Source organism: Tachyglossus aculeatus, chromosome 22, assembly GCF_015852505.1.
Source record: "Tachyglossus aculeatus isolate mTacAcu1 chromosome 22, mTacAcu1.pri, whole genome shotgun sequence".
NCBI classification, from domain to species: domain Eukaryota; kingdom Metazoa; phylum Chordata; class Mammalia; order Monotremata; family Tachyglossidae; genus Tachyglossus; species Tachyglossus aculeatus.
This window is the reverse complement of record NC_052087.1, coordinates 3,952,394-3,979,078: the sequence shown is the minus strand read 5'-3', so window position 1 is coordinate 3,979,078 and position 26,685 is coordinate 3,952,394. Positions and strand designations below refer to the sequence as shown.

Genomic DNA, 26,685 nt, shown 5'->3' with positions numbered 1-26,685 from the left:
AACTGACTGTAAGCTCACCGTGGGTAGGGAACGTTCCTACCCACCCTGTTACAATGTACTCTCCCAAGGGCTTAGTTCAGTGATCTGCACACAGTAAGTGCTCAATAAATGCCATTGATGGTTCCATATGGAATCCATCCCCACAGGGGACTGTTCTTCCAAAAAGGCCAAAGGGATTGGGAGGTTTGGAGAGATCCATGGCCCAGCATTCCAGGCTGGGATGTGCTAGAGAAGTGTGCTAGAGGCTGGGCTGTTCTAGAGATATGCTAGAGAAGCAGAGTGGCTCAGTGGAAAGAGTACGGGCTTGGGACATGGGTTCTAATCCCAGCTCTGCCACTTGTCTGCTGCGTGACTTTGGGCAAGTCATGAAACTTCTCTGTGCCTCAGTTACCTCATCTGTAAAATCGGGATTAAAAGTGTGAGCCCCTGGCGGGACAACCTGATTACCCTGTATTCACCCCAGCACTTAGAACAGTGCTTGCACATAGTAAGCGCTTAACAAATACCATAATAATAATAGAGGGAGAGCTAACGAAGGAGAGGGGGTGAGTTAAGGGTGTTAGGTGGCCCATTTCTAATCAAGATGATGATGTCCAAGAGGCAATCAGCCCATGGCTTCTACCAGCATCCAGGGCTGGCCGATCTCGGAACTTATTGTTTTTCTCCCAGTTCCGGGACAAGAAGTGGTGCCTTACCCACAGCCCTAAGGGGCAACCCTTCGAAGAGCTCGTAGAGCTTGGAGAGGTACAGGACCATGCTGAGTTTGTCAGGCTCCTGGGCGGATGCCATCTCTTCCCCCGTGGTGACCGGAGGGATTCCGAGCTCCCGCTCAGCAATGTCAAACGCCAGCTGGTTGTTCCCCGCCACGTCCTCCTCTTGGAGGGAGTCGAAGTCACTGCGAAGCAAAGCGAGGAGAGTCGGGGAGGTTGGCAGGAACCATTGGCCACTGGCCAAAGCAGAGTCCCCCGGGACCCTCTACCATTCCCCTCCTCCCTGGCCTAGCAGATGGCCCTGTGAACCCCTCAGGGGGCACAGCCCAGGTACTTTGGCCCAGTTAGCCGGGATGGTCGAGGAGGGAGGGGTCGACGAGCGACGAGGGGGCTGGAAGAAGAGAGGGGACATCTCGTGATTAAAGAATCTAAGACAGGGACCACCCTCCAATGGGGCCCAGAAGCTGGCTTGGAACTTGACTACCTCATATCTACCCAGTGCTTAGAATAATAATAATAATAATAATGGCATTTATTAAGCACTTACTATGTGCAAAGCACTGTTCTAAGCACTGGGGAGGTTACAAGGTGATCAAGTTGTCCCACGGGGGGCTCTCAGCCTTAATCCTCATTTTATAGATGAGGTAACTGAGGCCCAGAGAAGTTAAGTGACTTGCCCAAAGTCACACAGCTGACAATTTACGGAGCTGGGATTTGAACCCATGACCTCTGACTCCAAAGCCTGTGCTCTTTCCATTGAGCCACGCTGCCAAGAATGGTGCTTGGCACACAGTAAGTGCTTAACAAGTACCGTAATTATTATAATTATTATGAAGCTGTGGTTTGGGAAGATGGCGGGAAGAAACCATCTCAGTCCCCATGGTGCCAGAGAAACTCCAGGCCCTCCCCAGAACGTAGGACCACTGAAGGGCCGGCTCGTGGTGGAGAAGCAGCGTGGCCCGGTGAAAAGAGTACGACCCTGGGAGACAGAGGACCTTGGTTCTAATACTGGCTTTGCCACTCATCTGCTGTGTGACCTTGGGAAAGTCACATCACAGCGTGGCTCAGTGGAAAGGGCCCGGGCTTTGGATTCAGAGGTTTTGGGTTCAAATCCCAGCTCCGCCAACTGTCAGCTGGGTGACTTTGGGCAAGTCACATAGCTTCTCTGGGCCGCAGTTACCTCATTGGTAAAATGGGGATTAAGACTGTGAGCCCCCCATGGGACAACCTGATCACCTTGTAACCTCCCCAGCGCTTAGAACAGTGCTTGGCACATAGTAAGCGCTTAATACATGCAATCATTATTATTATTATTAAAAGGGGGATCCAATACCTGTTCTCCCTCATATTTAGACGAGGGAGAAGCAGGGTGGCTTAGCGGATAGAGGACGGGCCTGGGAATCAGAAGGACTGGGTTCTAGGCCTGCTGTATGACCTTGGGAAAGTCACTTAACTTCTCTGGGCTTTGGTTACCTCATCTGTAAAATGGGGATTAAGAGTGTGAGTCCCTTGGGGGACAGGGATTGTGTCCAACCTGATTAACTTGTGTCTATCCCAGAGCTTAGAACAGTGCTTGGCACATAGTACTTGTTGAATAAGCACTATAATTATTGTTATTATTAGATTATAAACCCATGTGGGACCTGATTATCTTGTATCTACCCCAGTGCTTAGTACAGTGCTTGGCACATAGTAAGCACTTACCAAGTCCTTACTTGTTAGCTTGTTAACTTGTTGAGGACTTAACAAGTCCTCGTAATTATTTTATTATGAGACTTTGGGACCTGATTATCTTGTATCTACCCCAGCGCTTAGTGCATTGCTTGGAACATGGTAAGCATTTAACAAATATCACAATTAGCACCTGTCTATTTGACAGGTATTCCCTGTCACCTGTCACAGGTGACACCAGCCCTGGACATCCCTCCCCTGAAGTGTAGCTGACCCCCAGCTCTGGGCCCCCCAAATGAATCTTCCCTATAGCCTCAGGCATCTCCCCCCAAATGGAGCTTCCCTTCAGCTCTGGACATCTCTCCCCAAATGTAGCTGCCCACACCTCCCCAGTGTAGCTGCGCCCCAGCTCCGGACACTCCTCCCCACATTGTAGCTGCCCACCCGGGCCTGGGCTCCCCCAGAGTTTCAGGCTTCCCTCTGAGCCCGCTCCCCACACACTCACATGAGGTTAGGCCTGAAGCGGTGAATGATGGCACACAGTGCCAGGCCGCTCTGCCAGGAAGTGGTCAAGTCCGTGACCTCCACACGCCAGTATCCCTCCGTCTGCTTCTGGCACCACGACAGCAGCGTGTTGGGACGGATTTCAGATTCTAGGGAGCAAAACCCAACGTTACGATGGCAGAAACTCTGGGTTCGAGCCCACCATGGGTTGTGGGGAGCAGGGCCTGCTGGGGGGAAAGAGGTGGGGCCCTCACTCCACACCCCTACCCCCTTTTCCAAGCTAGGCCAAGCCATTCTGGCCCCCAAAGAGGGTGGATGTCTGTCATCCTCTCTCCCATCGGCAGAAGGGTAGAGGAAGCAGCATGGTATAGTGCATGGAATACGTGCCTGGGAGTCAAAAGTTCATGGGTTCTAATCCCGGTTCCACCACTTATCTGCTGTGTGACCTTGGGTAAGTCACTTCACTTCTCTGGGCCTCAGTGACCTCATCTGTAAAGTAGGCATTGACACTGAGCGCTCCACGTGGGACAGGGACTGTGTCCAACTCCATTTGCTTGTAACCACCCCAGCAACTAGTACAGTGCCAGGCACATAGTCAGTGCTTAACAAACACCATTATTATTATTGCTATCATTAGCGGGTCTTCCCACAGCAGGACCGGGGCGGTGGGGGGGGGGGGCGGGTTCAAAAGATCAGGGAAGTCTACCCCGTCGAGTGAGGCTGATGGATTTTCTCACGGAGCTGGCTCTCTCCAGGGGGAAGTGGTGCAGCTCATGAGTGACATACAGATGTTTCACCTAGAATCAATCAAAGGTATTTATTGAGCGCTTACTGCATGCCGAGTGCCGTACTAAGCGCTTGGGAGAGGACACTACAACACAATTCCAGTATTAGTGCGACTAACATTGTAACTGACCAGTGTAGGTGCTCCCCAGCTCTGCTCAGTCAGCATGACAGACCCCCAGCTCTGGACTCCCTCCCGCATAGACGCCCTGCAGGTCTGGATGTCTCCCCCAAAGTGTAACTGCCTTTCAGTTCTGGACATCCCCGTCCCCAGGGGACTAGCTGGCCAAGGTGGCAAGACAGAGTGCTCCCCGTTCACTGTGCTTTGGTGGACCACTGTCAGCACAAAGCCATAGCTCTGCCTGGATCAGGCCCGCTGTCCCGGAAACTTCCCTCGGCCCTGGTTCCGGGAACAACCTTTGGAAACTAGGCCCCAAGAGAGCCCGCCATTGCCTCTCCCTCCCACCCGGGCCCGGGGCCGAGGTAAGGCTGCTAGCCTGAACTCGGGGGGCCCTCAGGCTCTGGCCCCCTGAGATGAGGGGGCAGGAACTCACCTCTGTTTGGTTTGGTTGTCTGTCTTCCCCTTTCTAGACCGTGAGCCTGTTGTTGGGTAGGGATTGTCTCTAATTGTTGCCGAATTGTACTCTCCAAGCACTAAGTCCAGTGCTCTGCACACAGTAAGCGCTCAATAAATATGACTGAATCGAATGAATGAACGAACCTGATGGGGTCGGACGCAGGTGGAGTTCAAGTTAGGGTAGCGGGTCCCCGGGTCCAGGGTGTACTGGTCGAAGTTCTTGTTGATGTTCTCGGGCGTCGTCTGAGGAAGCAGGCGGTAGAGACTCTCCCTGGGGCACACGACGGTGGGGACGACTCAAACACTTCCCTCGGGCCCTCCTTCCACCACCTGCCTGCCCTTTTCCCCTTGAGCCCCATGGGGGACAGGGCCTGTGTCCGACCTGATTACCTCAGAACTCCCCCAGGGCTTAGAACAGTGGTTGACACATAATAAGCACTTAAGAAATACCACACACAAAAAAAGACGAGTTTGGTTTGCCTCAGGGTTGGACTGGGCTGACAGGACTGCCCAGGAGGTAGAGCTGACAGTGGCTCAGACCCGATCCAAGGACCCACCCAGCCCAGAGATAACACACAACCTGAGCCACCGCCATTTCCGATGACTACCCCGTGACCAGTGACCCAACCAACGTGGTTTTTTGTGTGTGTGTATGTGTGTGATATTTGTTAAGAGCTTATTATGTGCCAGACTTTGTATTAAGCCCTGAGGTAGATACAAGCTAATCAGACTGGACACAATCCCTGTCCCACATGGGGCTCACAGTCTTAATTCCTAAGCACTGAGGTCGATATAAGTTAATCAGACCGGACTAAGTCCCTTAACAAATATCATAATAAAATTAAAAAAATAATAACATTGCCTGTCCCCACCCGGGATTCTAGTGAAATCTGCCGGAGGAAGGTCATGGGTGAGTGGAGAAGGGGAGCAGCTTTGGTGGTCTTGATTTTCACCATGGGGGAATTCTGCTGGGGTAGGCTGGAGTGGAGTCCCTGTCGCAGTGAGCGCGGGTGAAGGGGAGAGAGAGATTATAATTATAATGGTAATAATAATAATAATAATAATAATGATAGTAATATAATAATAATGGTATTTGTTGAGCGCTTACTATGTGCCAGGCACTGTACTAAGCGCTGGAGTGGATACAAGCAAATCGGATCAGACAGAGTCCCTGTCCCACCTGGGGCTCACAATTTTAATCCCCATTTTACAGATGAGGTCACTGAGGCACAGAGAAGTTAAGTGACTTGCCCCAGGTCATACAGCAGACAAGAGGCAGAGCCAGGATTAGAACCCAGGACCTCCTGACTCCCAGTCCATACTCTTTCCATTTGTCCAAGCTGCTTCTCTACAGACGGATTCTCTATGGGCAGGGAATGTGTCTACTAATTCTGCTGTACTGTGCTTTTTACAAAGGAAGTGTTCAATAAATACCATTGATTGATTGATCACCTGGGCCCAAGAAGAGGCCATGGACAGGGCAATAATCAATCCCACGAGGGTTTGCTGCACCCCCTCAGGTGGGCAGCCCTCCAGCTGCAAACTTGGGAGAGACTTTCCTAACCTCTCCTTCCCTCCCTACACCCACCAAATCAGTGCCCTGGAAGAGAGGAGAGAAATCAGCTAGCTTTAATAGCATCATTAGGCCTCTAATGTAAAGTATTGTTTGCAGCTATTGTTTGTCCCCCTATGTGATGTTTTCATTTTGTTTTTTTAAACGGTATTTGTTAAGCACTGACTATGAATCAAACACTGTTCCAAGCGCTGGGGTAAGCACAAGTTAATTAGGTCAGACACAGTCCCTGTCCCGCATGGGGCTCACAGTCTACGTAGGAGGGAGAACCCATTTTACTGTTGAGGAAACTGCTGCACAGAGAAGTGAAGTGACTTGCCCAAGGTCACCCAGCAAGCAATTGGCAGAGCTGGGATTAGAATCCAGGTCCTTCTGATTCCCAGGCCCTCGCTCTTTCCAATAGTCCATGCTGCTTCTTTCCTTATGTTGATCAGCAGTGGCCTCTGATGGCTGAGAACAGATGCCAAAGATCACCCGGAAGAACTCTCCCTCTCATACCCTTCCTCTAGAATATAAGCTCCTTGTAGGTGGGGAAAGCATCTACCATAACATTAATTGATTTATTGTCATCTCCCAGATGGTCAGAGCCTCCTCTTCTTCCTCTCTTCTTTCTCTCCCTCTCTCTCTGAAGCCCAAGAGACCATTACAATCAATCAATCAATAGTATTTACTGAGTGCTTTTTGTGTGAAGAGCACTATACCAAGCACTTGGGAGAGTACAATACAACAGAGTTGGAAGAAATGTGCACTGCCATAAGGAGATTTCAGTCTAGAGACCATATAATAATAATAATAATGATGGTATTTGATGGTATATTACCTGTATATATGTATATGTTTGTACATACTTGTTACTCTATTTATTTTATTTTGTTAGTATGTATGGTTTTGTTCTCTGTCCCCCTTTTAGACTGTGAGCCCACTGTTGGGTAGGGACTGTATATGTTGCCAACTTGTACTTCCCAAGTGCTTAGTACAGTGCTCTGCACACAGTAAGCGCTCAATAAATATGATTGATGATGATGATGATGATGATGATTTGTTAAGCGCTTACTATATACCAAGCACTGTTCTAAGTGCTGGGATAGATACAAGGCTATCAGGTTACCCCACATGGGGCTGACAGTCTTAACCCCCATTTTACAGATGAGGTAACTGAAGCACAGAGAAGTGAAGTGACTTGCCCAAAGTCACACAGCTCAGTGGCAGAACTGGGATTAGAACCCACGTCCTCTGACTCCCAAGCCCGGGCTCTTTCCGCTAAGCCATGCTGCTTCTCTAATGCGCCAAGTGTCACGGAAAAGTCTCTCTGACTCACGTCATCAGTCAAATTCCGGAGAGAGGCGCGGCGTGGTGGCCCAAAACAGAGCCAGGCATGAGTTCCCTAACAGCCAGCCATTAGGCAACTGCAAATCTCTTTATTCCTCCCCCCTCCCAGCCCCACAGCACTTACGCACATATCTGTCATTTATTTATTTATATTAATGTCTGTCTTCCCCTCTAGTCTGTCAGCTCACTGCGGGCAGGGAATGTGTCTCTTATGTTGTTATACTGTACTTTTCCAAGAACTTAGTACAGCGCACAAAGTGCGTGCTCAATAAATACAACTGACTGGTCACTCTGGAGACAGAGCCAGCCAGCTGGGGGGGGGTCTGTCTCTCATTCATTCATTCAATTGTATTTATTGAGCGCTTACTGTCTGCAGAGCACTGTACTGAGCAGCCTCCAGAGCCGGCCACGGTCGGCCACACTCACCGTTCGGCCAGAACCTCCAGGGGAGGGCTTCCTTGGTTCCAACGCTTCACCATCCAGGCCGTGTCAAAGGCCGCCAAAAATCCCCGTGCACAGCCCGTCCCCATGGGCCAGAAAGGCTGCAAGGCAAAATGTGAGCAGGTTAACGGGAAGCAGTGTGAAGCAAAGAAGTTTGGCCTAGTGGATAGAGCGCAGGCCTGGGAACCAGAAAGACCTGGGTTCTAATTCCGGCTCTGTCACTTGCCTGCTGTGCGACCTCGGTCAAGTCACTTCTGTGCCTCAGTTACCTCTTCCGTAAAAGAGCCCCATGTTGGGCAGGGACTGTGTCCAACCTGATTAGCTTCTATCTATCCCAGTGCTTAACACATAGTCAGCATTTAACAAATACCATCATAATTATTATTTATTATTAGCCTGGGCCCCACGCTCAATCAATCCATCAGTGGTATTTATTGAGCACTTACTATACTACTACTAATAATAATGATGGGATTTGTTAAGTCCTTACTATGTGCCAGGCACTGTACTAAGTGCTGGGGTGGATACAAGCAAATCGGGTTGGACACAGTCCCCTGTCCCATGTGGGGCTCACAGTCTCAATCCCCATTTTACAGATGGGGGAACTGAGGCCCAGAGAAGTGAAGGACTTGCCCAAGGTCACACAGCAGACAAGTGGGAGTCAGGATTAGAACCCATGACCATCTGACTCTCAGGACCGTGCTCTATCCACTATGCCATGCTGCTTCTCGTTTTCTGCTATGTGCAGAGCACTGTACCAAGCTCTTGGGAGAGTACAGTGCAACAGAATAAGCGGACATGTTCCCTTCCCACAACTCCAGCCATGCGAGCAGAGGGACCACCTCCCATCTGAGGGGGGACACTGAGGCACGAGGGAGAAGCTTCTGTCAGTGATCCTTGGATCACTGTCTCCTTGTCAAGATCCCAGGCCACCCTCGTGGCTCTTGCCCCAAAGCGAAGACAACCAGTCTTTCAAATGAACATCCCTCCTAAACTGTAAGCTAGCTGTGGGCAAGGGATGTGTCTGTTGATTGCTACGCCGTTCTCTCCCATGCGCTTAGTACACTGCTCTGCACACAGTAAGAGCTCAATAAATATGATTGAATGAATCAATCAACACCTGGCTCCGCCACTTGCCTGCTGTGTGACCTTGGGCAAGTCACCTCACTTCTCTGGGCCTCAGTTTCCTCACCTGTCAAATGGTGACTAAGACTGTGAGCCCCATATGGGACCTGGACTGCATGCAACCTATCTTGTATCTACTTCAGCGCTTAGTACAGTGTAAGTACTTGATGAATACCATTTCAAAAAAAAAAAACAAACAGCCAGAGGGTGTGCAGACAAGCTGACAGCAAGGACAACCGGTGGCCCCAGATCCGCACCCGTTTCAGCCACAAAAATGCCTCCCCAAGAGGCCAGAGAAGTCTTTCCAAAGAGCTGGTTTGGGGCTGATCCCTGGCCCAATGGCCAGAATTCTGTTGTTAATAATAATAAATAATAATAATAATAATAACAACAATAATAATAATACTTGTAAACTGCTTACTCTGTGCTAAGTGGTGGGGTAGATACAAGTTAATCAGGTTGGACAAAGTCCCTGTCCCACATGGGGCTCACACTCGAAATCCCCATTTTACAGATTAGGTAACTGAGGTAACTTAGAACCCAGGTCCTTTTGACTCCCATTCCTGTGCCCCATCCACTAGACCATGCTGCTTCGTTAGAATAGTAATGATGGTATTTGTTAAGTGCTTACTATGTGCCAAGTACTGTTCTAAGTGCTGGGTTGACATACTGGCCTTGGGTAGAAAAGGGATTGGAGAAGCAGCATGTCTCAGTGGAAAGAGCCCAGGCTTTGGAGTCAGAGATCATGGGTTCAAATCCCGTCTCCGCCAAGTGTCAGCTGCGTAACTTTGGGCAAATCACTTGACTTCTCTGTGCCTCAGTTACCTTATCTGTAAAATGGGGATTAAAGCTGTGAGCCCCCCGTGGAACAACCTGATCACCTTGTAACCTCCCCAGCGCTTAGAACAGTGCTTTGCACATAGTAAGCACTTAATAAATGCCACTATTATTATTATTTAGGAAATTTGCATCTTTTATTCACCCCTCCCTCAGCCGCACAGCACTTACATCCACATCTGTAGTTCATTTACTTCCTTACTGTCTGTCTCCCCCTCTAGACTGTAAGCTCTTTGTGGCTGTTTAATACAGTGCTCTGCACACAGTAAGCACTTAATAAATACCACCGACTGATTAACTGGTGCACAATTTTTAGCCGCCTGTCTTCTCCGTTTGACTTTCTGCTCCTCAAGGACCAGGACGGAGCTTAAGATCTTCATTGTTCTCTCCCAAGCACCCGAAACAGGGATCTGCCCTCAGGAGGGGCTCAACAAATTGAAATGACCGAATGCGTGCAGGCACGCACGAACGAAGAAATGACCGAACGAGCGCACGAATGAACGCCTGAATGAGCACGGAAGCGTGGGTTTTAAGAGACCTGAACCCAGCCGAGCCGCACCTCGAGTAAACTGTCGCCCACCAGGGCCACGAGGAGCCGACGGGAGCCCCTCTCGCGGACCAGCGCGGCGTTCTCGGAGGCGTACATGGAGGTGAAGTCGAACATGGCGACGTCGGGCTGGCCGTAGTGATTGATGGCGAAGTCTAACGACGGCAGCTGGTAATCGGTGGCGAAGTCGGCCGCTTCCCTGGCATAGGCGAGCAGGTTGTTCTGGTTGACGTTGTCCCCGCAGAGCAGCGCCTCGGTGTCGATGGAGTCCTGGAGGGGCCAGAAGGCATCAGGAGCCTTATCACCACCAACCGAGGCGGAGGCCTGGGGCAGGGCCAAGGCAGGGGTACACGTGACGAGCGGAAGTTGGGGGCCACGGGGCGTGGGGGAGGTTTGTCTGGACCGAGCATCTTTCCAAACTAGACCTACATGAATATTTCACTCATTAAATCGTATTTATCGAGCGCTTACTGTGTGTAGAGCACTGTACTAAGTGCTTGGAAGAGTATGAAATAACAATAAACAGACACATGCCCTGCCCACTGTGAGTTTACGGTCTTGATTAAATTAGTCTAAATTATAGATCTAGAGAAGCAACATGGCCTACTGGCATGATCACGGGCTTGGGAGTCAGAGGTTGTGAGTTCAAATCCTGGCTCCGCCATTTGTCAGCTGTGTGACTTTGGGCAAGTCACTTCACTTCTCTGGGCCTCAGTTCCCTCATCTGTAAAATGGGGATGAAAGACTGTGAGCCCCTCGGGGGACAACCTGATCACCTTGTAACCTCCCCAGCACTAAGAACAGTGCTTTGCACATAGTAAGCGCTTAATAAATGCCATTATTATTATTATTATCTGCCACTTGTCTGCTGTGTGACCTTGGGCAAGTCACCTCACTTCTCTGTGCCTCAGTTACCTCATCTATAAAATGGGGATTCAGACTGCGACTGCCATGTGGGACAGGGACTGTGTCCAACTTATCTTGTGTCCACCCCAGGGCTTAGAACAGTGCTTGGCACACAGTAAGCACTTAACAAATGCCATTATTAATATTATTATATTCACATTCAATCGTATTTATTGAGCGCTTACTGTGTGCAGAGCACTGTACTAAGCACTTGGGAAGTACAAGTTTGGAACATATAGAGATGGTCCCTACCCAACAGCAGGCTCACAGTCTAGAAGGGGGTGACAGACAACAAAACAAAACATATAAACCAAATAAAATAAATAGACTATGTACAAGTAAAATAGAGTAATAAATATGTACAAACATATATACATATATACAGGTGCTGTGGGGAGGGGAAGGAGGTAAGGGGGGGATGGGGAGGGGGGAAGGGGGAGAGGAAGGAGGGGGCTCAGTCTGGGAAGGCCTCCTGGAGGAGGTGAGCTCTCAGTAGGGCTTATTATATAAGTGCTATGGGGCTGGGAAGGGGGATGAATAAAGAGAGCAAGTCAGGGTGACACAGAAGGGAGTAGGAGATGAGGAAAGTAGAGCTCTAAATGCTCCTAAAACAGGCGAGGGGAGAAAACTTATTCTTAAGAGTGGGCACTTGCACAGCTCTGACAGCAACGTGGCAAACAAAACCTCAGGCTCCATTCCAAACTGGCCTCGTGGGAACAAAGAGGCCTGTGAGATGCCAATAGGGGATTCTGAGGCAGGTTCCCTGGGCTGGGTATATCTTTAAATTACATATTTTTTAAAAAAATATGGTATTTGTTCAGCGCATATACTACACATCAGGCACTGTACTAAGCACTGGGGTAGATACAAGGTTGTCAGGTTGGACACAATCCCTGTCCCACGTGGGGCTCACAATCTTAATCCCCATTTTGCAGATGAGGGAACCAAGGCGCAGAGAAGTGAAGTGACTTGCCCAAGATCACACCATAGACAAGTGGTGGAGCTGGGATTAGCTGGGATCGGCCCCCCTTCTGGACTGTGAGCCCGTTGTTGGGTAGGGACTGTCTCTATATGTTGCCGATTTGTACTTCCTAAGTACTTGGTACAGTGCTCTGCACACAGTAAGCGCTCAATAAATACGACTGAATGAATGAATGAGTGAATGAACGAACCCAGGTCCTTCTAACTCCCAGGCCTGGGCTCTAACCACTAGACCACACTGCTTCTCGACTGATTCTTAAATTGGGCACGTGCACAGCTCCAAGAGAAATGTGGCAAAACCTCAGGCTCCATTCCAAACTGGCCTCGTGGGAACAAAGAGGCCTGTGAGATGCCAGGAGGGGATTTCAAGGCATGTTCCCTGGACTGGGGATATCTTTAAATTACTTATTTTTTAAGGTGGGATTTGCTAAGCACTTATTAAGTGCCAACCACTCTACTAAGCACCTGGGTAGATACAAGCGAATTAAGGTTGTCAGGACGAACTCAGTCCCTGTCCCATGTAGGGCTCATAGTCTTCATCCCCATTTTATAGATGGGAGGTAACTGAGACCCAGAGAAGTGAAGTGACTCGCCCAAGGTCACAGAGCAGACAAGTGGCAGAGCCGTGATTAGAACCCAGGTCCTGCTGACTCCCAGGCCCGGGCTCTATCCATTAGGCCACGCTGCTTCTCGTGTTATAAATTATTCATTTATATTAATGAATAATAGTTAATGAATATTAACTATATATTAATTGTATATTAATTGTATATACTTGTATATTAATGAATAATCCCTCTACATTGGAAGCTTGTTGTGGGCAGGGAACGTGCCTGCCAGCTCGGTTGAATTGTTCTCTCCCAAGCATTTAGTCCAGTACTCTGCGCACAGTAAGAGCTCAATGAATACCATTGACAGATTGACCCACATGCTGGAGGAGGAAAATTTGGAATGGGGGAAAAGGAAAAAGAAGAAGGGATGAAAAAAAACCTGGCTTGGGGAATAGGCATCACTGTCTAAGTGGGCAAGCACACAGGATTTCCAAAGACTATGTGCCTGGCACATAGTTTTCCCATCTTGGAGACCGGGGTCTGGCTCCTGGGACCACCTAATCACCCCCGAATTCCCCAGTTTATCCAGTCAAGTTTCCAGCCAATAACAAAAACAACACAAAGCTGCAGGTCCCTGCCTTACCCCTCCCACTTTGGTACGTTCCTGTGTCCCTCTGGGTTTGAGACCCGCTGGCTCCGTGTCTGCCACCACCCCTGCCAATGTCAATAGAGTCGCCCAGGAGACCCGTTCTCTGGGGCTCTTTGGGGTGGGGGTCCGTGGCTGGTAGACACATGCCCATCCGCTCCAGGCCAGAAGATGGGGGTCAGGGCGAGAACCGGATTATACACAAGCCTCCTTGTCCCAGTTTTGCTGCCAGAAAGATTGGCAAGAGAAGAGACACGTTCTTCCCAGCGTTTCCTAGTGGCTAGAGTCCGGGTTTGGAGATCGGAAGGATGTGGGCTCTAATCCCAGCTCTGCCACTTGTCTGTTGTGAGACCTTGGGCGAGACACTTCACTTCTCTGGGCCTCAGTTACCTCATCTGGAAAACTGGGATTAAGATTGTGAGTCCCATGTGGGTCAGGGACTGTGTCCCCCTTGATTAACTTGTATCTAACCCAGCATTTAGAACAGTGCCTGGAACACAGTGAGCGCTTAGTAAATACTCTAAACAAACAAACACACGGGCGGCGGCGACTGATACAGGTTAGTCCTGGAGCGGGCACCTGGACTTCCTTGCCATGCCAGCCCGACGTCAGGCTGTTGCCATCCCGCACGGCAGCAGAGCTCCAGTGCTGTTGCCTAGCCGGGCACACCACCCTTGGTCGGAGTGGACGGGGCAAGGCTGGGTCAGGAAGGAGCTGTGATTCCATGCAGATGGATTTACAGGGGAGGAGGCGTAGGTGGAGAGGGCCCTTGGGGCGGGCGAGCAACGGAGGTTGCCAGGGGAGAGATAGAGAGGGCTACTAACCCCCCAGCCCAGCCATGGGGCAGCCACCTGTCCCGAACGAGGGAGTCCCTGCCCATGAGGAAAAAGAGGCTGCCCCCAGTCCAACGATATGGACCAAAACGAAAAGTGGCAACGGGCACAAGTCTGTCCCAACCACTCTCTTGTGCTTGGTACCAGTCCACTAGGCTGGTGACCCCAACGAACCGCCCCCTCCCCACCCCGACACCGCCCCGGCCCACAGCGGAAGCCACGCAGAGAGGGTGAGTGGGGTTTCCGGGGTGATTCCGCCCAGACGCCCCCCACAACTGGGATGGTGGTCAGGCTGGGGACTGGGCATCGGGTGGGCTTAGTGACCACGCCTCAGTTGCCGACCACCGTTTACTCAGCTTCCCTCTGGTGTCTTAAGGTGTCTCTGTGAGACGTACATTGATAATGACTCCTTTGTCCAGAAGGCTCTGCTTTTTGGCCGTCATCACGAAATAGTGGGTGCTGTCTTTGTAGTAAACAATGTTTTCCAGGTCGATTCCTGAAGAGAAGCGACACATAAACACAAACACACACACACACACACGTATAAAGCAGAGACCCGGTTGCCCTCCTCTTCTCCCCTCCCTGCAGTTGGAGCCACGCTGCTTGGGTGTGGGTTGGCGACTGAGTAAGCTAGGCCAATGGTGGCACTGCCAAGGTCCTGTGGGTTGGACAGCCCAACAGCATGCTAGGAACTCGAAGGTGCCCTCACAGAGATGATACTGGAGTTGGTAGACTGCCTCATCTCTCTGGGGGCATTGGGTGAAACCCTATCCCTCTGCAGCTGGGCAGAGGGAAGTAGCGATCCAGGAGGACCCGGAAGCGGGGAGAACATTGGCAGTCAGTCGGAGCACTTTTCCAAGAATTGTTTTAAACCCTCTGGGTACATACGTTCCCGAGACGAGGAGCACCATTTGAAATCCAATTGGAAATCAGTTGAGCCAACCAGCCTGGACCGTTTGAGACCCATTGTTTGCCCTTTTAAACATCCCTCAACCCCTGACCTGCCAAACCTGATCAGAGTGGCTCCAGACAGTTCCGGCCTTAAGGGAAATTGGACCAGTTGATCCGCCATCTCCTGCTTCTACCTTTTTTTAAAACTTTAACCATACAAGTCTAGGACATCCCACCCTCGCCCTTGGAAATAACCACTCGCCTGCTCCTCCAGGGTAAATAATGTCAGGTAATCGATCGGCCAGGACAGAACTCCCGCTCGGCCTCCAGAAAGGAAAAACACCCACCCGTTTCCTCTTTCAAGTCCTGAAAGAATTTCTGATTAAAGATGAAAGCCACACCGCTGATTTCCTCCACCTTGGCTTCGGCTGTGGTGTTTCTGTTGATGAAGTTGGCAGTGATTGCGATAGCCAGCTTCCCGCGGAATTCTTTCCTTCGGAAACCTGGTGGAAGGAAAGGAAAAGTCGGCCCCGGATCTGGGTGTGGCCTGGGGGGTGAGGGGAGGTGAGCCCCCGGGAGATCAAGTCTGAGAGCCTGCTTGACCAGGAGAAGCAATGTGGCGTAGAGGAGACAGCATGGGCCTGAGAGCCAGAAGGACCTGGGTTCTAATCCTGGCTCTGCCACTTGTGTGCTGTGTGACCTTAGGAAGTTACTTCACTTCTCTGGGCCTCAGTTATCCCATCTGTAAAATGGGGAGTAAGACTGTGAGCCCCATATGGGACAGGGACTGCGTCTAACCTGATAATCATGAATCTATCCCAGCGCTTAAAACAGTGGGGCACATAGTAAGCACTTAACAAATGCCATCATTATTTTTATTATAGCTTCAATCTGAATAACTGCTGGGATTAGAAACCCAAATGGCCTGAGGCTTTGTCCAAGTGGAACAGAACGAGACAGACCTTTCTCCTTGTGCCTTTAATAATAATGATATTTGTTAAGCGCTTACTATGTGCCAAGCACTGTTCTAAGGGCTGAGGTACATACAAGGTAACCAGGTTGTCCCACTTGGGGCTCACAGACTTCATTCCCATTTACAGATGAGGTAACTGAGGCACGGAGAAGCAAGTGACTTGCTTAAAGTCACACAGCTGACAAGTGGCGGAGCCGGGATTAGAACCCACGACCTCTGACTCCCAAGCCTGAGCTCTTACCACTAAGCCACGCTGCTTCGCTAAAATAATAATAATTATGATGCTTGCTAAGCACTTACGATGTACCAAGCACTGTTCTAAGCGCTGGGGTAGATACAAGTTAATCAGGTTGTCCCTTGTGGGGCTCACAGTTTTAAACCCCATTTTACAGATGAGGTAACTGAGGCACAAATAAGTTAAGTGAGTTGCCCAAGTCACACAGCAGACAATGGCGGAGTCAGGATCAGAACCCATGACCTTCTGACTCCCAGGTTCGTGCTCTATCCACCAAGCCACGCTGCTTCTCGACCCCAGCGGTCACAATCCCTGCCTGGCCTTTCGATATTCCATATTTCAGTTCTTAGGGCAGTTCTTAGTGCCTTCCCCACAGCACCTGTATATATGTATATATGTTTGTACATATTTATTACCCTATTTATTTATTTATCTATTTTGCTTGTACATATCTATTCTATTTATTTTATTTTGTTAGTATGTTTGGTTTTGTTCTCTGTCTCCCCCTTTTAGACTGTGAGCCCACTGTTGGGTAGGGACTGTCTCTATATGTTGCCAACTTGTACTTCCCAAGCGCTTCGTACAGTGCTCTGCACACAGTAAGCGCTCAATAAATACAATTGATTGATTGACTGATGAATGTGGAGACCCTTACAAGCCCAAACTGGGCAAGGTCAGCCAAGGGGGTGGGCAGTCAGTGTGGTAGGGAAGGGGGAGACACGGGTGGGCTTCTCTTTTACAGTGGGCTTCACCCTGGGGAAGACCATGGCAGACCATGCCAGCAGGCCCCACAATTCATTCGTGGTTCAGTCTGAACGTTCAAAGCCTGGTTATTTCCTACAGGGCCGGACCATAGCAGGAGATAGAGGTGGGGATAGCATTTTTCTCATGTGGGGGCTGGGTCAGACCCGTGTCAGCTTCACAGACATCACTAGAGTTGTTCAGCAAATTGGAGACCAAAGCCAGTGGCCCCTTCCCAAGGAGGGAAATAGAGAGGCTGGCAATAGGGAAGAAGTGTAAAATTTAGCAGGATGGATGAGTGGATAGAGCACAAGCCTGGGAGTCGGTAGGTCCTGGGTTCTAATTCCGGCTCTGCCACTTTGCCCGCTGGGTGACCTTGGACTCTACTTCTCTGTGCCTCAGTGACCTCATCTGGAAAACGGGGATGGAGACCGTGAGCCCCATGTGGGACAGGGACCATGTCCAACCCAATTTGCTTGAATCTACCCCAGTGCTCAATATGGTGTCTTGCACATGGTAAGCGCTTAACAAATACCACAGTGATTATTACTATTATTATTAGCAACAGCAGGTCCTTTCTTGCGAGGGGAAGGCGTGGCTGGATGAGGTTTCTCCCTGTGCCAGGGAGATTCAGGGGTTTGGAATTTTGTTTAATGGGTGATCCCCAGCCCTTCACAATGACGGCCTATCTCTCTGGGATCTTCCCGGCTTCTGTATGGAAACACATCTCCTGCGCCCGGGCCAGGACTCTGAAAGCCTCCTGGAAATCCCACCCTTGCCCGACACCCGGGGAGCAGAGGATGCCAGCGGCTGGCAGGGGTTTGTCCATCTATGCCCTCAGGGAGGGTCCTTGGTTCAACTGGTAAAGGAGATGTCTGCCACACTGGCCAGACTGGAGAGCTCCCAGTTCAAGGGGCGGTAGCCCCCACCCTGGCCTGGTGGCAGGAGGAATGTGGGCAGGGAGGCAAGAGGGAAAGGGTCGACGGGAGTCAACATGGCCTAGTGGAAAAAGAACAAACCTGGGAGTCAGAGGACCTGGTTTCTAATCCCAGCTCTTCCACTTGTGCCCTGTGGGGTTATTTTATGGTATTTAAGCGCTTACTAGGTGCCAGGCACTGCGCTAAGCACTGGGGTAGATACAGGGTAATCAGGTTGGACACAGTCCACGCCCCAGATGGGACTCACAGTCTTTAATCCCCATTTTACAGATGAGGGAACTGAGGCCTGGAGAAGTTAAGTGGCGTGCCCAAGTTTGCCCAGCAGACCAGTGGCTGAGCCAGGATTAGAAGCAGGTCCTTCTGACTCCCACGCCCATACTCTAACCACTAGGCCATGCTGCTTCTGTGTGGCCTTGGACAAGTCACTTCACTTTTCTGGACTTCAGTTACCTCACCTGTAAATTGGTGATTAAATCCTCCCCTCTCCTACTTAGACTGTGAGCCCCAGGTGTGATGGAGACCGTGTCCAACCTGATTATCTCATATCTACTACAGAGCTTAGAACAGTGCTTTGCACATAGTGAGCGCTTAACAGGTACTATTAAAAAAACCAAGAGTCCCTCCCTCCCACCCCTTTCCTGGCTAGTTGATGCTGACTCCCTCTGGCCACGTGCTGGGCCACTGAGTGGTGTTTCCTAGCCAGGAGACCCCCAAGGATCGGGGAGACTGAAGGATGGTCCACAATCGCCATCAGCAGCATTAGAGAAGCAGCGTGGCTCAGTGGAAAAAGCCCGGGCTGTGGAGTCAGAGGTCATGGGTTCAAATCCCGGCTCTGCCAATTGTCAGCTGTGTGACTTTGGACAAGTCACTTAACTTCTCTGTGCCTCAGTTACCTCATTTGTCAAATGGGGATTAAAACTGGAAGCCCCCCGTGGGACAACCTGTTCACTTTGTAACCTCCCCAGCGCTTAGAACAGTGCTTTGCACATAGTAAGCACTTAATAAATACCATCATTATTATTATTATTATTATCAGCCGAGGCTGACTTGCCCAGAGTGGCTTAGTGCCCTTCTCCTCAGTTTCAGGTCCCTTCCCCATCTAAACTCCCCATTCCCTTCCCCATCTCTGCCCACCACGAGGCACTTCCTCCCCCCTCCACAACACCAGGGAACCCCCCCCGCCATACCAGCCAGTGTGTTCCTGCGTCCGTCAGCTCCCACGATCACGTCGAATTCAAACTCCGACAGAGGGTGGTCGGCTGGGAGGTATTCTGCCCGCCAGCCTGTTTCTAAATAAAAAAAGTGGGGTGCCGTCGAATCAGTTCTCAGGGCGGGGATGTAGTTAGTCTCAGAACCACGTCCCACATCCAATCCACATGGAGCCTACCCTAGGCTCTCTACACCGCAGTCCTCGACGTCGTTGCTAGGCTGGAGGCTCCTTGAGGGCAGGGACTGTGTCTTTCAACTCTACTGTACAGTGACCTTTTAAAATTGTATCTCCTCCAAGAAGCCTTCCCTCACTAACCCTTCTTTTCCCCAACCTATCTGCCCTCTCTTGTGTGTCCCCTATGCACTTGGAGATATTCACTCCCCTTTTTGATATTCACACCACCCGCAGCCCCACAGCATTTATATGCATATCCATATTCTCTGCCACTCTGCCCCAGTGGTTCCTCACAGTCAGGGATCCTGTCTACCAACTCTGTTATATTGTATTTTTTCAAGCATTTAGTACAGTCTCCACACTCAATAAGCACTCAATAAATAGAAGTGGTGTGGTGTAGTGGAAAGAGCACGGGCTTGGGAGCCAGAGGTCATGGGTTCTAATCCCGACTCCGCTGCTTGTCAGCTGTGTGACTTTGGGCAAGTGACTTAACTTCTCTGTGCCTCAGTTACCTCATCTGTAAAATGGGGATTAAGGCTGTGAGCCCCATGTGGGACAACCTGATTACCTTGTATCTACCCCAGCGCTTAGAACAGTGTTTTGCACATACCACAGATACCACCATTATTATAATTATTAACTATTCCTGAGCGCTCACACTAAGGAGAGAGGCTGCCCTCATTCATTCATTCATTCATTTGTTCAATCATATTCACCGAGTGCTTACTGTGTGCAAAGCACCGTACTAAGCACTTGGGAAAGTAAAACAAGAAACAGACATGGACCCTGTGAGAGACGCTGAAGCCAGACTCGTATTAAAGTGATCGGAGGACCCTGGCCACCGGGTGGTCCCCGCTGGCACAGTGAGGGTCCTGGGAGTTGGTCAGTCCCTCCCACCACAGAGGATATCAATGTCTATCATTTTGAGCACATAATTATGTATTTGGATACTTTCCCTTCACAGAATTGCTCTCTATTCTTCCTCCTGTGCTCGCTCTTTAGAAGTTGCTTTCGTCTACTTGCGTCCATTAAGTTGAAAGCCCCTTGAGGGTAGGGGGCATGTCTTCTACTATTGTGCTCTCCCTTGGGCGCTCAATAAATACCATTATTAAGCTCGGATGCCCTCTGACCGTGACTGGGATGACCCGAGGATCAGGGATGGTGGAGGGAGAGGATTGGGGTGGCCGGAGAAGGTGGGGTGGGGAAAGTATGTCCTGAATTTCCTGCTGCAGGAAGGCCCCTCTCCCCACCCACTTCTGCCCCACAGAGTAGGAAATGGGTGGGGGTCCGGGGGGTGCCTACGTTCATTTTCTTCATCTTTGGGAGGCTCCAGGACCTGGACGAACTCCACGTTCACATATATCTCCACTCCCAGCATCAGCGCCACTTTGAACAGGATGAGCTGCAGCTGCCGGATACCTGTTGGAAAAGCTCCCGGTTAAAGCATATCAATATGAAGCAGTGTGGCTTAGTAGAAAGAGCACAGGCTTGGGAGTCAGAGGTTGTGGGTTCTAATCCCAGCTCCGCCACTTGTCAGCTGTGTGGTTCACTTCTCTGCACCTCAGTTCCCTCATCTGTAAAATGGGGATTAAGACTATGAGCCCCACGTGGGAAAAACTCATTACCTTCTATCTACCCCTGTGCTTAGAACAGTGGTTGGCATATAGTAAGCACTTAACGAATCCGTAATTACTATCAATAGGATCGCTCCCTCCTCCTCCCAGAAAGGGGTCTCCCCAGCTGTGCCTGCCAAGAGCCAGTGCCAGACCTCCCGCTTGGGAGCACCCCAATAATCGTGATGCTGGGTGCCAGTCAGAGCACTGATTTACTCTCCTGGCCTGCCACATGCCAAGATTGTGCCAGCTGGGCCCACTACATGGCAAATCGGGGACCACCTCCTGACCCAGCCCACATCCCTGAAGCTCAATCAAGGACACAACCCATCAGTTCTCACCTTTCCCCGCTCATCACCTGCTGTGCCCCCACTTACACTCTTCCCAAACCCACCTGCTAGTCATCCCACCCTCAACTCTCCCATCTCAGACGCCCCCTTCAAATTGGCCACCTCCCTCCTACACCCCTTTTCCCCTTACCCCCTACATACATCCTAACCCCACCTCCTCCAGGAGAATTTCCCTGCTAATCCCCACTTCCCTGGTCAGCACTGACCTACATATCTTCATATTATATATTGTAAAATTACTTATTTTTTCATATTAATGTCTGTCTCTCCCTCTAGATTGTATCCTCGTTATGGGCAGGGAACATAGCTAATTCTGCTGTACTGTACTCTCCCAAGCACTTAGTACAATGCTCTGCACACAAGAAGTGCTCAATAAGTACCAATGATTGCTTGACTGAGGGCACCCCAGCAGCCAAAGAGCACTTTGGGGTATATATGTTTATACATTGGTTAGCTACTTATTTCACACTTCATAGGGCTCTGTGCCCTGTCCACGTGGAGTACAGAAAAGGGGAAGGGTAGTGACAAGGCCAGCTGGCATTGCCCCTTCCCTAGAGAGCCACTCGACCTCCTTGGTCCACCAAGGGCCTGCTTAGAACCCACAGCACTTATGTCCACGGCTGTAAATTATTTATTTCTATTAACGTCTATCTTGCCCTCTAGACTGTAAACTCATTGTGGGCAGGGAATAGGTCTGTTTATTGTTCTATTGTACTCTCTCAAGAGCTTAGTACAGTGCTCCGACTCAGGAAGCGCTCAATAAATACAACTGACCGAATGAATGACTGACCCGGGGCTTCCCACATTTGGCTGGCAGTGCCCAGGACCCCCGGTCTGTGCCCTTGTTATAAGCTGGTTTTGTTCTCATGAGCACCGGAGGACGGGAGCCTTGCCAAGCAGCTCCTGGACTCCAACATAGCCGCAGCTCCTGCTTGCCTATCAGGCACCTCCCCGGAGTCTAGAAGGAAAAATCTGTTTCAAATGGGCACATTCTTCCCTGGTGCTTCATTCCAGGGAGCCGCCACTCCCTCCCCTGTCACCCGGCTGCCCCTTGTGCCAATCGGAGAGGCAGCAAGCACTAGAGCGGAGCGACCAAGGAGCTTCCCCAGGCCAGTGATTGTGCCACTGAACTCTCGCTGTCCACCAACCAAGCCCTGTCAGGCCCTACTCCTCTACCTTCAAACTGCCCCATTCAATTTCTGCACTTTGCTCTCACCTTCCCCATCTCCCCAGGACCCTCTTCTGGCTGTGATGACCTCACACCCCTTTGCCCTCCCCTCAGACCCCTCTATCCTCCCCTCACTCCCTCAGCTTCGGACCGCTTCTCTTCTTTCACTGAAAAGAGCCAAGTCCTTGTCTCAGAGTCAAGAAACCAAGGTTTCTCCCCTGAGCCCTGGGAGACTGAGGCTAAATCCATGCCCTCCTTGGGCCTGGGTTTTTTTTGCCTGCACATTGATTAGGTGTAAGAACCCAACTCCTCCCTCCCAGAGCTGGTGTACAGTCTCCACCCCCTTGCCCTTTAGGGATCCAGGTTGTTGCGATATCCCCCCCATTCTCCTGTCCAGTATCAGACTGGGGGCTGGCACTTACTGATGTGATCGATGGAGCCCGCGCAGAACTTCCCGTAGAACTTCTTGGCCCCGAGGCCGCGTAGGTCGTGGATGGTGAAGGGCCAGAGGTGCAGGACGTTATTCCTGGAGAAGGTGTCTCTCTTCTCCACCACGACCACCTTGGCCCCCAGGAAGGCTAGCTCGATGGCCGTACGCAGGCCGCAGGGACCCCCGCCGACGATCAAACACTGAACGGAGAGAAGACAGAGGGAGAGAATGTGAGTTCAGGACCCACTGAGAGATGCTCACCCTGCTAGGGGACACCTCCTCCATCAGCCCAGCCCCTTCAGTCGCCTCCACCCGGGGCCTGACAATTGTGACATGGGCAGTCATCATATGAATGTCTGTCTCCCCCTCTATTAATTCATTCAGCCACATTAATTGAGTGCTTATTGTGTGCAGAGCCCTGTACTAAGCCCCTAGGAGAGTCCTGTCTTATGCCATCAAGTCATCTTTGAGGCACAGCGACGCCATGGACACATCTCTCCCAGAACATCCCACCTCCATCTACAATCGCTCTGGTAGTGGCTCCATTAGAGTTTTCTTGGTGAAAATATGGAAGTGGTTTACCATTGCCTCCTTCTGCACAGTCAACTTGAGTCTCCACCCTCGACTCTTTCCCGTGCCGCCGCTGCCCAGCAAGGGAGAGTTTTGGCTTGTAGCAGATTGCCTTCCCCTCGCTAGCCACTGCCCAAGGTAGGAAAGGAATGGAATTGACAGGCTTCTTCTTGATTCTCCCTCCCGTAGTCGAGACAACAATAAGCCATAGACTGTAAGCTCATTGTGAGCAGGGAATGTGTCTACCATCCCTGTTCTACTGCACTCTCCCAAGTGCTTAGTATAATGCTCTGCACAAAGTATGTGCTCAATAAATACCACTGATGATGATCGATACAATGGGCAGTGCTGAAAAGCTAGGGATCGGAAAGCCGGAGAGAGGGTGTGGCCCAGTGGCAAGAGCCAAAGCCTGGGAATGAGGTGGCCTGAGTTCTAATCCTGTCTTCAGCATTTACCTGCATGGGCAAGTCGCTTCACTTCTCTGGGCTTCAGTGTCCTCATCTGTAAAATGGGGGTCTGGCACTTGTGGCATGGACATTGCTGAGCAGCCAGCCAGCGATCGGAGAGCCGGCGAGAAGGGATGGTCTAGAGGCAAGACCCAAGGCCCTGGAGTGTGATGACCCGAGTTCTAATCCTATCTCCACCACTTACCTACTTCACTTCTCCGGGACTTATTTCCTTATCTGTAAAATGGGGGCTATATACTCCTTCTCTCTCCCCCTTAGACTGTAAGTTCCAAGTGGGGACAGGATCTGTTTATCTTGCATCTCCCTCATGCTTATCACAGTGTTTGGCAGTGCTCTGTTCTTTGACACTGAACAAATACCACTGTTATCAGCGGTAGCCGCCTGGAGAACTCAAACCAGGCCTGAGTCCATTTCTGGACATCCTGGTGTGGGAGGAGGAGTTCTCCCCTGGCATACGCTCACCCCCCACTTCCCAAACTCATTCTCCGGGTTACGCTTGGTGCTAATCACAGAACATGAGCTGAGTTAGAGGGGGGCACCCTCCATTCTTTCTCTTTCACTGGGGGTTTGGGGAAGTTTTCCCGAATAACTCGGAGACAGAGTCTGCAAGAACCCAAATGACTGGGTCGTGAGGTCATCACTCAGCCAAATTTCACCAAGGCTGCAGGTCAGCGGAGGGGCCCGGCTTGCGGTATTTATAGCCAGGAGGTTGAGCAGACCCCTCCCCACCCGCCCCCGCCACTCTGGCTACAAGTTCATTATCTCACAATCAAAACACGTTCTTTGGGTTTGCACATAGCCAGACCGTGATGAGAGTTTTATAAACAAGAATGTTTTGTTCCAATTCTTCTGAGGTTTTATTCTGGGTTCGGTCTAGACCTGCCGCATTTCTCTTCCGACAGCGGGTCCTACGGGAAGCAGCGTGGCTTAGTGGATACAGCACGGGCCTAGGGGTCTGAAGGATTAGAACCCCGGCTCTGCCACTTGCCTGTTGTGTGACCTTGGGTGAGTCACTTCACTTCTCTGTGCCTCGGTTACCTCATCTGGAAAATGGGAATTGAGACCGTGAGCCCCAGGTGAGGCAGGGTGTCCAACCCGATTTGCTTGTAACCACCCCAGCGCCTAGTATAATGCCTGGCACATCGTAAGCGAGCGCTTAACAAGCATCACAGTTACTATTATTGTTATCCTAACCGTTGGCCCGCCTGCTGGCTTTGGGCACAGGAAGTTTGTCATGGTGGGGGCGGAGAGGGCAAGGAGCGGTAGTATGGAGGGAGTTGGGAGAGAGAGAAAAAGGGTGAGAAGGAGAGAGGCTCAGTCGGTTGGAGCAGAGGATTCTTTATCACTTAGGTGGAGACAGAACCCCCCAGGCTGGACTGTTTTCACACCAGTCATCCTGGAGTCAGCACTGACATTCCTGGCGAGATGCTCGAACCGAGCCAGCTCAAGGGCCCTACCCCATCCGCTTCCGAGGCTCACCTATGTTCCCGGCAATGCTCCGGTCTTGGAATGCAAGACCGCCCCAGGTAACTCGTTGTGGGGGAGAGAGTTCAATGCCCAGCGGGAGCAGGGCAGGAGCGGGCGGCTCAGCTCCAGAGCCCAGGGAATACAACAACCAGTCGGGAGAGGAGAATGCACAGCAGAGCCAGACCTACCAGGCTTTGGAGGATACGTTCTGCACAATCCCAACGTGTTCCTAAGCCCCTTTGACCGCTGCAAATCCACCTCTCACCCCCTCGGCCTGTTCTCGGCTGACTTTACCCTCCCTTTAGTCAGGGGAACTTAATTTATTACCCAGTTGGGAAGCATCTAGAGCCAAAACCAGCAGGAAGTCTATTGTAAAGCCAGTCTTTAAGTGCTCAGGCCCCCACATTTATTAAATAGCAGGATAAACTTGCGAGAAAAACAGGCTTTTGGTTTAGAAGGAAAGCTGGAAGTGGGGGATGACTTGAAAGCCCCAGCCAGCCTAGAATGAGATAACCACAGGGTGGAAGAACAGAGTCCAAGGCCACACCTCATTTTCTCTCGATTTCCTATTCATCTGCTCCTGTTCAGATCATATAAAAAAAAATAATAATCTGTGGAATTTACTACGGGTTTACTTTTTTTTTTTTTTTAGTGGTATTTGTTTACTGCGTGCCAAGCACCATACTAAATGCTAGAGTAGATATAATCTAATCAGGTTGGAACACAGTGCATGTCCCACATGGGGCACAGAGCCTTAATCCCCATTTTACAGATGTGGTAACTGAGACACGGAGAAGTTAAGTGACTTGCCCAAGGTCATGGCAGCAGACAAGTGGCGGAGCCAGGATTGGAACTCAGGTACTTCTGATTCCCAGGATTGGGCTCTATCCACTAGACTACACTGTTTCAGTCATTTATTCAATCATACTTATTGAGCGCTTACTGTGTGCAGAGCACTGTACTAAATGCTCAGAAAGTACAATTCAGGCAACACCAAGCACTGAGGTGGATATAAGATAATCAGATCAGACATGATCCCCGCCCCACTTGGGGTCCCAGACTAAGAGGAAGAACAGATATTAAACCCTCATTTAATAGATGAGGAGACTGAGGCCCAGAGAAGTGAAGTGACTTGCCCAGAGTCACATGGCAGGAAAGTGCCTGTGTTGGGATTAGACCCCAGATCTGGACCTTTTCTACTAAGTCCACTATGAGAAGTAGCACGGACTCGAGAAGCAGTGTGGCCTAGTGGAAAGAGTGCAGGCCTGGGAGTTAGAGGACCTGGGTTCTAATTCCGGCTCCACCATTTGTCTGCTGGGTGACTTTGACCAAATCACTTCACTTCTCTGGGCCTCGGTTACCTCTTCCGTAAAATGGGGATTAAGACTGTGAGCCCCATGTGGGATGGGGAAGATGCCAATCTGATTATCTCATATCTACCCCA

The 26,685-nt window shown here is 50.6% G+C and overlaps 1 protein-coding gene across 6 annotated transcripts in view; it reads right to left on the bottom strand.

The window, feature by feature from the left end:
* Nucleotides 1-26,685, bottom strand: part of MICAL2 (microtubule associated monooxygenase, calponin and LIM domain containing 2) — a 230,276-nt gene that overhangs the window by 109,941 nt on the left and 93,650 nt on the right. For all 6 annotated transcript variants that reach the window (XM_038765412.1, XM_038765410.1, XM_038765407.1 and 3 more), the window contains 11 exons: nt 22,730-22,937; nt 20,479-20,595; nt 18,980-19,081; nt 15,253-15,408; nt 14,410-14,510; nt 10,110-10,367; nt 7,574-7,689; nt 4,390-4,516; nt 3,592-3,682; nt 2,887-3,034; nt 696-895 (listed from right to left, as the gene is read on the bottom strand). In XM_038765412.1, coding sequence (XP_038621340.1) covers nt 696-895; nt 2,887-3,034; nt 3,592-3,682; nt 4,390-4,516; nt 7,574-7,689; nt 10,110-10,367; nt 14,410-14,510; nt 15,253-15,408; nt 18,980-19,081; nt 20,479-20,595; nt 22,730-22,937 — 1,624 coding nt within the window. The remainder of the gene's footprint in view (nt 1-695; nt 896-2,886; nt 3,035-3,591; nt 3,683-4,389; nt 4,517-7,573; nt 7,690-10,109; nt 10,368-14,409; nt 14,511-15,252; nt 15,409-18,979; nt 19,082-20,478; nt 20,596-22,729; nt 22,938-26,685) is intronic.